The 10,799-nt window shown below is 51.1% G+C and overlaps 1 protein-coding gene across 1 annotated transcript; it reads left to right on the top strand.

Annotated features, from left to right (window-relative positions):
* The first annotated feature begins 1,782 nt into the window (after positions 1–1,782).
* On the top strand, positions 1,783–8,080 carry TCTE1 (t-complex-associated-testis-expressed 1). Its single transcript, XM_009583434.1, has 4 exons — positions 1,783–1,963; positions 3,910–4,478; positions 5,568–6,017; positions 7,904–8,080. The coding sequence occupies exons 1-4, from the start codon at positions 1,783–1,785 to the stop codon at positions 8,078–8,080; spliced, it is 1,377 nt and encodes a 458-aa protein (XP_009581729.1).
* The last annotated feature ends 2,719 nt before the right edge of the window (positions 8,081–10,799 follow it).

The following is a 10,799-nucleotide window of genomic DNA, read 5'->3' as shown; positions in this document are numbered from 1 at the left end:
TTGCTGCAGTACAGCATGAATCATTTTGCTCCTCTCCTCTGGTTCTCGGCATTTCACAGATCTCCTCTCTTCCCCCTTTTGCTGGTTCATTTGCAGGCCCTTCCTCAGATGTCTTTTGGAAGGGGAAGGAGCAGGAGGAGGAATGCTAGCAAAGCCAGCTACAAAGCTTTCCGGGAGAGAGGGGCCTGCGCTGACTGAGGCAGCACAAACTGGGAGGGCAGAGGAGAAGGGAGCAGCCTGGTGCAGGGGAAGGACGTCAGACCTTTCATCTGGGGAGCACTGTCTGGCTCACGCCCTTCACAAAGGAGGAGCTGTTTGGGATCAAAGCAGTGTTCAGCTGAGGGATCTTGTGACACAAGATACTACATGGCAGCTACCTTCTGTGCAGGATGTTACCACAGGATCCTTTTGACTACACTGTGGTGCAAGGCTGCCTTTGCACCGAGGCATCCTCTTGGTCTTGCAAGAACCTGTCCTCACCTCTGACATTGCTATCCATCCATCTGCCCCGTGCTTCTTTTAGGTGTCCTGCAGTCTCTAACCGCCCAGCCTTGTGCTGCAGCCCTGTTATGTCCAGTTAGCCCCAGTAAGGATCATCATCTACGCCCTGGGAGATGCCCACCAAGCCTGGGCACTCTTGTTGAACCCAGAACTCAAGGGACAGACTCCTTCCTAGTGTCTTCTCTGCCTCTTTCAGACTGGTGGGGCTGGGAAGGGAACCATTAGGACTTCCAGGCAATAACCATACACATGGGATCCTGATGGCTGAGAGCGCTGGTCCTGAGGTTGGGGTAGGAAACAGCAAATGGGAAACTGTGGTCTGGGAAAGCTCCGCAGAGCTGATAGGACTGGGCATCCTGCCTTCTGCTCCAGGCTGGTTCTTTTAGCTCATATCTGCTTAGGCTCAGTGTGGTCTGAAGAGGTCTGACCCATCTCATCAGTTAATGGATGTTTGGAAGGAGTTCAGCTGGAGAGTAATTGGGAAAAGCAGAAAAAACCCCCGAATACACTTACAGTGTATTCATCTGTAAAGCCTCTGTCTTTAAAGACTCATAAGAACAGGCATACTGGATCAAACCAGGGGATGGTCTGGCCCAGTGTCCCATCTCTGACAGTGGCTAGAAGCAGGTGCCTGGAGAAGAGTAGAAAAACAATGCAAATACGTCTGTTTCTCTCCTCCAGCGTTCTCCCTGCCTCCAGCTATGTTCAACGCACTCTGAGCCAGATGTGGTTTCTGTGCATTGAATCACGCTCAAGGGGTTTCTCTTCCGTAGACTTGTCCTGGAACCTACACAGACTCTCAGCATCCACAACATCCTTTGGCAAGGAATTCTGCAGGTCAACTGCAGGCCGTGTGAAGAACCATCATTTTCCTTTACTTTAAACCCAGCTCCTGCCAGCTTCACCTATTTCTTTTATTGGAAAAGACAGTAAACAATCAATTCCTGTCCATCCTTTTCAACAGCACTCTGAAGTAACACCACATTATTATCTGCTTATTACACGTGGTACCTAGAGACCTCTTTGTACAGGGCACTGTATAAAGATAAGGCTGAAGAATAGTTGTTTTGCTGCAGTGCTTCCAGTCCAAGCAGAGGAGGCAGGCAACGGGCAGGGGCCAAGTGCGTTACAGGAGAGCAGTGTGAGTAGACCATTCTTCTTGCTGGCCTCTTTCTAAAGTTGCCTTTTTCTTTTGCAGGCAGCCCAGCTGGAAAATGTGGTGGTGATTCTAAAGCAATTTTCCTCTTGCTTCTCCTGAAGGAGAAGTGGGTCCTGAGCAGGATGCAGCAGCCAGCGGCTGGTGACAGGAGCACAGCCATTCCCTCGCTGCATCCATCCCAGGCCAGCCTCGCTGCTGACTTGTACTATACACACCGCGTCATTGAGGATCCCGAGTGGTCCCTCGCCACTGTCCCCCGCCTCACTGAGCTCTGCCTCCAGCACATCGTTCACAATTTCGAAAGTAAGCGGGAGCGTGTTTCCCCTGGGACACACGGAGAGAGAGTGTCAGTCCCAGGCAGCAGAGGGTCAACAAGGCAGGCAGGTGCATCTGAAAGGCAGAGTGTGGTACCCAGCCCTGCCAAAGGAACAGCTGGGGAGAAATATCCCCTCAGGCAGCCCGTTAAACAAACTGTTTAGTTGCTAAGTATGTACTTGTACATTCCAGGGATGGCTGTAGTCCTCTGGGCTGCTATCCAGGATGTGACTCTGCCTTAACCTTGTCCTATCATTTGTTCTTCCTTCCCTGCTCTGCTGGACTCACCTCAACCGTGGCCAGGGCTGTGAAGTCACTGTTTCCTTCTCTTGATTCGTGCGTGCATTATGGTAGCACTCAAGGATGGAGCCCCGTTGTGCTGAGTGCTGCACAAAGAGATGGAGAATTGCTCCCTGCTCGGAGGAGTTGCCATCTCAGATACGTATTGTACTCACAGTCTCAGGACTTCTCCATGGCTTTTGGTGGTGATGTGACAACTTATATCCTTAGGCAGGGAATGTGCTTTTGAAACAGGTGGACTGATGAAGCATAGCAAAACAGAAAAAGCATGTCTCACCTGGGAACTGACCGGCAGGGGGAAAGAAAGAGCCTACCTGTCTTTTTGGCCGACTCATTGGAGTAGCAGCAAAGACCAAAGATAGGTCTAAGGCTATGTCCTCGTTGGGACTGTAAGACAGTATAGAAGAGCTCAGTGCTGCCTTACGCCAGGAGCTGATGGTACTTGGGGATCTGAGTTGGGAGACCCTTACAGTCCTATCAGCCTGGTCAGTCAGTCCGATGCCAAATGAATTGGACTTACATTACGTGCACATAGAAGCAGTGTGCTCGGTGCCTTGGGGACCCTCATACCCTCACCTGAGCTGTGCAGCTGCATCTTGCTCACTGGTGCTGCCCGAGTGAGCCCGAGTGAAGCTAGCCCAGTTCTGCCCGTACGTGTCCCACCTCTGCTTGTGTTGTGGGACTTCGCAGAGAAGGTCACTGCAGTGCCAGCTGTAGGACACTGGAGAAGAGACTCCAGGAAGAGGCTGTGGTAAAACTCTGGGTGTCCTTAGGAAGGAAATGACACAGAGGCAGAGGAAATACAAAGCAAACCCCGCTTTGTGTCTCAAAATCTGATTTCCCATGCGCAGATATGCCTCTCCACTGATGATTTCTATTACTCAACACTACCGTGTACGCAGTACATGTACTACCAAGTGTTTATGGTGTGAGTACACATGGCTTTTCTCTAGTATTTCTTACCACAAAGAACTTCTACCAGACAGAAGCCAGCTGAGACTTAGGATGAGCATCGGGAAAGAGACTGAGGGGAGAAAGCCCTGGAAAAAGAGAACTTTTATTTAAACAAGATGGATCTAAAAGCTAAGAGTGGGTCTAAGTGGAAAGGAACAAGAATCAGTTTGTGGTAAGACAGACACATGAGTAAAGATAAAAAGGCACAAAGACTTGCATGAAGAGCACACAGACAATTGTTCTCAAATATCATCCTTCAATATGCTTAGAAACCAAAGGGAGAAAGTTCAGCAAATGACAAGCCAAGCTCTCCCATCGCTGTAAGGCTGAATTAGCTCTCTTGGGAGCAGAAGACCTGCTCTGAATATAAACTACATTCAACCTAAATTTAAACTGGGAGCTAAGTTTCTGATGCAGTTCCCAAATATTATGGGAGTAAATCCAATTACACTGATGTTTTATTGTAAAAGTTAGAAATCCTACACAGTAATGCAGGAGATGGATCCCACACATTTTTTTGCCAGCTTGGCTCCCTGCACCAGCCGCTGGCAACTGAGACAAGAGCGAGTATCAGCAGCGGGGAGGGCATGGGCACACAGCTGGGGGCCCAAGCAGAACCATGGTGCCAGCCATGGTTCCTACAGTGCAGACCAATCTCTCCTTCTCTTCCTCCCCTCCAGAGAACCCTATTTTGGACCGTCTTCTGCCTGAGCACCAAAGGAAGGTGCTGGACAGGCTCTCCACTGGCCTTCCGCTCGCTGTGACTGCCAACCTAATAAGCGATGAGGACTTCTGGAAGAGGTGCTGCACGGAGCGCTGGCAAGTGTGTGACATCTCCAACTATGGAGACAGCTGGAAACGGATGTTCTTCGAACGTCACCTGGAGAACATCCTGAAATGTTTCATCCCTAACACCACAGACCCCAAGCAGGTCCTAGAGCTCATCCCGCTCTGTAAAGACTATGTGCGGAAACTGGAGGTTGATCAGTTCCTACCACCGGTGAAGGTGGATCAAAAGGAGCAGAAGGATGACCTCTCTGATACAGGGAGTGATTTTGGGCTCGGTGAGGTCTCCACGCATCACTACGACCTGGGAGTCCTCATTACTGCTCTCCCTCACCTGGAGGAGCTTCATCTCACTTACGGCGTGAAGGACTGTGGCATGAACTTCGAGTGGAATCTCTTTAACTTCACCCACCAGGACTGCTGCAACCTGGCTGTCGCTGTGAAGACGTGTCACAACTTGAAAGTAACGTATCCCAAACTGAACATTTCTTCCTCAGCTAGATCTTCAAATTGCCCAGGGAACAGAAACCCAGGGACCAGTTTTGCTTTGCACGCTTCCCTTTGCAAGCTGCAGTCTGGCAGAGTGCAGAGATGTTAACTTGCTGGCCTGGCGCTGAGTATCTTGTTCTGCATATGTCCTTGTTAGAACAGGTTGTCAGAGGTCAGTGAGAAAAATACTTGCTCCCACAAAACATGTTCCCAGTAACCCAAGAGAAAGCAACACTCCTGTTTTAACTCCTCACATAGTTCTGGGAGGGAGAAGAGAAGAAGCCGAGAGAGAATTTTTCATAAGGAGTTTTTGGTGGTTGTACTCAGTAAATACATATCAACGTGCCCCAGACCAGCAGAGATCCCCAAGAAGAGCATGGGGAAATATTCACATTTGCCTTAGAGTGATGAGGCTTTTTCTTTCTGGGCGCTAACACAATCTTCAGTTTTGTGGCAAATGCAGTGCAGATGCTCAGCCCCTCCAAAACGTCAGTGGGCATTGCTATCCAGAGTGCAGCCAGAGGGAGCTGGCTGAACGCTCTCCCCACAGACTGGTGTGCTTTGGGAAATATTTGTCCACTTGGCTTCCAGAAGAGAAATTACCTCTCCTGTGGCTTTTGAGGCACCCTGGCCACGTAGGACATTGCCCTTCACAAAGAGCACTGTGGGTTAGCACCGGTGCATGTGGTTGTTCAGACAGTGTTCGACTGTGATCTGGGGTGAGTTCTGCTGTTACTCTCTGCAGATGTTTCGGCAGCTTTATCTCGTTTTAATATAGCCCCCCGTGTCAGAGATCCCATGGAGTCAGAGGAGAGGAACAGGCGTTTCCAGGAGATGAACCATTTCTCCCTAGAATAGGCATGGGACATCAGTGGCAGGCCCTGCCTGCTGGAAGTATCTGCTCGCTATAAAAGCAACTACTTGACCCTACTGGCTAAAGGTGTCTGAAGTGAAGAGAGATGAATCCTATCTGGTGGCCATGGGCTTAACTCCCTTGAGGTCTTGTACAAAGCTCAATCCAAAGCACTGGCTGTTTCAGTGTCCCTGTCCTTTATCCCCACAGGTTTTCAAGCTGACGCGAAGCAAAGTGGACGATGACAAGACCAGGCTGCTTGTCCGTAACTTGCTGGATCACCCCTCCTTAGTGGAGTTGAACTTGTCCCACAATCTCATCAGGGACAAGGGGGCACGAGCTGTTGGCAAGTTGATCAACCGCAGCAGATTAGAAACCCTCGATCTGTGTAACAACCAGATCCATCACCTGGGGGCTCAGGCTCTTGCTCAAGCCCTGGCTGAGAACTCCACCCTGACCTCCCTGAATCTGCGCCTCAACTGCTTGGAGGACAAAGGCGGGGACGCGATCGGCCATGCCCTGCTGACCAACACCACCCTGAAGTCCATCCATCTGGGAAGTAATAACCTGTCAGAGCCAACCGCTACACTTTTCTCCCAGGTCCTGGCTCAGAACACCACCCTGACGAGTATCAACTTCTCATGCAACCACCTGGGGCTGGTAAGAGAAACCCCTTCTCCCTCCAGTTTGTGAGCCTGCTTGGTGGCCTTGCAAAGCAGATGCTGAGCCTGCCCTGCCTCGAAGCTGCAGAGGCCAATGCATCCCTCACTTTGCAATTTTGCTGCGATAACAATCAGTTGCGAGCAGGGAAGAGACTCTAGCAGACGGCAGGAAGGAGAAGGACATCTTCTGTGCACGCACATGCATTTATCTCGCTCGTTACATCTAGCTCTGTTCACAAGGCTGAATCTGGCCTGTAGGCTTTGGGCTTTTGGGCAGAGAGGGATTTTCCCCCCAGGAAACTGAAAACCAGGGAGTATGTCTGGGAAAAATCGCAGCCGCTTCACACACGTGGGAGTAGATAATAATGATAGGCAGCATGAGACGAGGGCCTCATGCATATCATCTGTGCTTTGCCATCTGTCACTCAGCAGCACACAGATAGTGTCACCCTTCCCAGAATCTCTCCTGTCCGTCACGCACTCAGAGGAGACTGTTAGAAAACTGGCCTGGTTGTTGAGCTCCTTTAACTCACCCTGCAGCTCTGGGGCGGTGCAGTAGGTCAAAAGTGTCGCGTCTGGGTGCTTGTAAGTGGCTCCTAAACCACAGGCTTACATTTTCTAGGTAGAGGAGCATCCACAGATCTTACTACATCCCTAAGAGCTGCAGTATGCAAGGTGCTCACAAACCAGACCCTTTTCTTCTGCTGTTTAAAAAGAGCTTTAGAAATCTGAAACTAGACAGCCAAATGCAATCATGCTGGCTTTTAAACTTTCTGCGCTGCCTCGATTTTTTTCACTGTGACAATAAAGAGACAGCAAGACCAGCTGTCCCTGCTGGCAGGAATATTGGCATCAATGTGTTTGACAACGGTTTTAAAAAGATTTGATGGCAGAAAACCTTTTATGAGTTCTGAGTTTTATGATTCTGGACGTGGAAAACCATTTGAGTTTAATGATACAAAGGGGCAAAGGTCGGAAAGGATGGAAGGATTTTTGCTCAGTGAATAATAATCTCTATGCTTAGCATCTTCCTTCTGATGAGCTCTCCTGTGACCCATTTGTGAAGGCCCACAGCAGCCCAACAAGTGGGCTGGTGGTATTATCTTTGGGAAAATGGGGGTCTTTGCTAGAGATGCATCAAATCCTGACCTCCATACCCCATTAAAAAGAGACTCCCTCCCAGTCCTTTTTGCTCTGTCCTTTTTGGCAAAAGGTGTAAGAGGCAGGGTGCTGGGGTGAAGAGACCGCCGGGATGGAGGAGATGGGGGCAAGAGGTGTATTTGGTACCTGAAAGAGAACAGCTATGGGGGAAAAAAAGTCAAATTTTCACATCCCTAAAGACAATGCTTCAGGTAAGGGAGGCAAATGCCCCAAAGTGAGTTGCCTCCCTACGGCTATCTACATCATGTTTTCTGTCCCATACAGCTGCGTGAGATGTTGCCCCCAGGAAAGCCAACCCAGCCTGGGAAATGGCATCCAGGCAGGAGGCTGCCAGCACAGGGGCTCTCGCCACTGCCGAGACGAGGCGCAGCGTGCTAATCACACCGCCCTTTGTCCCCAGCCAGCAGTGAGCTGGGGACTGGGAGACAGAGGAGAGCAGAGACTCCTCTCAGGTTATCATCGCCAGCCGTGCTATTAACCAGCCTGAGCTTGAGGACTCCTGACACGGAGTCATTAGCATGTGTCATATCACTGAGTGCTGCATAAGGTTACGCTCCTTCCCTGTGTACTTCTCCTGTGAGCAACATTTCAGGCTTGGGTGAAGGCCTTCGTCCCTTTTGGCACCATCTCATGGGCTCCCCATCACCGGCAGCAGAAGTTGCCATTGAATACACTTCACTTTTAGATCTCCTCCTTTAACCCCCCCTTCTCACCCATTTGCAGGATGGTGGGAAGCAGCTACTTGAAGGGCTGAAGGACAACAAGGCTTTGACCGAGTTCGACCTCCGCCTGGCAGAGGTGGGCCAGGAGACCGAGTACCTCATTCACCAAATTGTGTGGGCCAACAGGGAAGCGGTGAGGCTGGGGGCTCTGCAGCACCCCCCCACCAAACCCCTCTGAAGAAAACGCTCCAGAGAACAAAGAGCTTTGCAGGTGTTGGACTTTTACTTTACTTCAGAGGCTTGTTTTTATTCGTATTTCTGAGAAAAACTCAACTTGTGGCCACCAGCGCAGCCTTTCCCAGATCCCCATCACCCAACCTGTGACTTAATATGAGACACACATCAGACCTCGTGGGACTGTAGTGGCACCACAGTAGCAATCTGCCTCTTGAGCCCTCTCTCCCACTGCACCCAAGACTAAATCCCACCTCCTGTGGTGTTTCTTACGTGCTCGGGCAGCAAGCTTAGTTCAGGCAACTGGATGTTGTTCCACCTGTAAAGCAGCTAAGGTGAAGTCTCCACCATCTAAATGATCTAGTCCAGACCTCACCTTCAGGGCAGGCAGCTATTTTAGGCTTTTTGCCGAGGAGGACGTGAGATGCATAGAGGATAGAGGGAATGTTGTTTCTAGTTCCTTGACAGCTTTTTCTGGCTATTGCTCTGCTCAAGGATTTATTCGTTTTCATAGCAAAATCTGTCTGGAGTCTCAGATATGGGTGGTGAAGAGTAAAAAAAAAAAAATTTCACTAAATTATAGGTCTCTCCACCATGGTTTCCTGCTTTGGGTTGCTATGCCTTTGATCAGTGCTAGCCTGCTTTGCAAACAGGTAAATTCTTTACAACCAGATGCTTACCTTAACTAGTAGTGCTCTTCCGTGCAAACTTGTCAAAAAAATCTGTGTTTTGCATAACTTCAAGCTAGAGGGGTCCCTGCAGGACTGCTGGCCCACACAGCCCACAGGGTTGAAAACGGAGCAGCTTCCTTCTGCGCCATGGGCTGTGCCCACCTGAGGACAGGAGAGGGCACATACCTGATTGCCTCGGTCCTTCCACCGCCCCGCTCAGGAGAGGTCGGCAGGGAATTAAGCAAGAGGGCTGACCTCCCTCCCCTCCTGCCCTCTGGGCAATGCAAGGGCTTCAGGCGTCCCCCAGCCCTGCCCGGCACCAGCGCTCACAGACCCACCACTGGCAGCCACCTCAGTGAATCATCTGAAACTTTTATTACACCGATTTGGTTTACAATCTTTGTACTTTGATATTTCCAACAAAAAAGGCAACATTGTGATATACTGTTTGTACATATATAGAGAGACAGACAGAGCTAGATCATATTGACAGAGTTGAAAAGTAAAAACTGTTTCCCAGTGCTCACAAAATAATTTGTTCGCCACGTACCCGCTTCTGCCTTGCTCTGCCTGATGGATACAGATGCCCGTGGCGCCGCCAGCCGCCGGCCGACAGGACCTTTACCTGCGCCGTGTCACCCCCTTACAGAGCAGAAAGGATGGATCGCGAGGCTGTACCCGGCAGCAGTGGCCGTGTGAAGGGTGCTGACAGGGCTCAGCCCCAAGCCCTCGCAGGTTATGTAGCTCCCTTCCCAACTATTTGTGGATGCTCCAGGGGCTACGTCCGCAACAAAACTTAACCAGCGGCAGCAGCTGTGAAACCTCCCCACCCGGGCATCTCCCACTACTTGTTTCCCATCCTCGAGACCGAGGTATTGAATAGATTTATTTCTTTTTATTTGCATTTACAAAATATTTCCACTGAATGACACACCTGAATGAGATGAGAACTCGTTTTCAGAAACAGCAGAAAAGACCCAGATCAGTATCAGGCTGATGAAGGAACAGCTCCAGTAGCGAGGGTGGGGTGGGTGCTTAATGGGGGTGGCCTGGTCCTGGGCAAGCCTGCCTGTAGCTCCAAGTACAGGGCTGCATCTGGTCAGCCAGTTGTGCAATGAAAGCTCGTGCTGGGAGGGCAGCGATGAGATCCCTCAGACATGCTAGCAGATACATGAGGAGGAATTGGCCGCCAGAGCCAGTGAGGTACAGGGATGGAAAGGAAAGGGCTTGGGACAACGTATCATCACCAGAACAACTGTTGACTTGCTTTCCAGGATACTCACGGCTCCTCTTCCTGCAAATGGCCGAGACTGTTAACACCACCTGAGCACCCTCCAAACCCACTCCTGGGCTGCCACACGCAGGAACGCCTGGACAGGTAGCTGCTGCCTGGAGAACCCTTTGCCTTCCCTCCCATCAATCTCTTGGCCAAAGAGCAAAGCCCAAACCAAGCAGCCTGCACCATTCCCCCACACCCAAGACCAACAGTCCACCATCTGCCAGTTTGCAAGGGTTGAAACCATTTCAAACGCCGTAAACGTTGGTAAAAATGAATGCCTTGACAGCAACAGCAGGTTGTCTGTGAACACTCTTGTCGTTGGTGGGTCACTTGTCGGCTTCAGGTCCGGTTACCGTGGTGTGGGACTACCTTGCAGAGTGGTAACTAGCAGGTCACTCTGTGCTGGGAAGGGCATGTGCCAGCGCAGGGCCAGTACGGACCCCTTAGCTCTCCCATGAGATCCATCCCCAAGGAGTACTGTGGGGCTTTGAGGAGGGGGGTCAGCTGTGGGCCTCCGTCTGGAGGAGGGAATAACCTCCAGCGCCTTGCCTGGGAGCTGGTCTTCCCCCTCGCCGCCATCCACCGATGCAGCGTGAGCGGCACTCAGCCGCAGAGGGACTCCAGCCAAGCTGGGAGCATCCCCCCGCCCGTGGGTCTGTGCCAGAGAGATGGGGGGAGACGGGGGGTGGCCGGGAAGTAAAGGAGGGGGAATGACACAAGGGCTTGCTCTTGGACTACACCAGCGGGTGCTCCATCGGGCCGGAGCAGGGGCG

Source organism: Fulmarus glacialis, unplaced genomic scaffold (assembly GCF_000690835.1).
Source record: "Fulmarus glacialis isolate BGI_N327 unplaced genomic scaffold, ASM69083v1 scaffold36188, whole genome shotgun sequence".
Classification (NCBI taxonomy): Eukaryota; Metazoa; Chordata; class Aves; order Procellariiformes; family Procellariidae; genus Fulmarus; species Fulmarus glacialis.
The sequence above is the reverse complement of the archived record's forward strand: the minus strand, read 5'-3'. Positions and strand labels throughout refer to the sequence as shown.

Coding starts and splice junctions, on each gene's coding strand:
- TCTE1 (XM_009583434.1), top strand. CDS start 1,783: ATGCAGCAGCCAGCGGCTGGTGACAGGAGCACAGCCATTCCCTCGCTG. Junction 4,479..5,567: donor AGACGTGTCACAACTTGAAA/GTAACGTATCCC, acceptor TTATCCCCACAG/GTTTTCAAGCTGACGCGAAG. Junction 6,018..7,903: donor CATGCAACCACCTGGGGCTG/GTAAGAGAAACC, acceptor ACCCATTTGCAG/GATGGTGGGAAGCAGCTACT.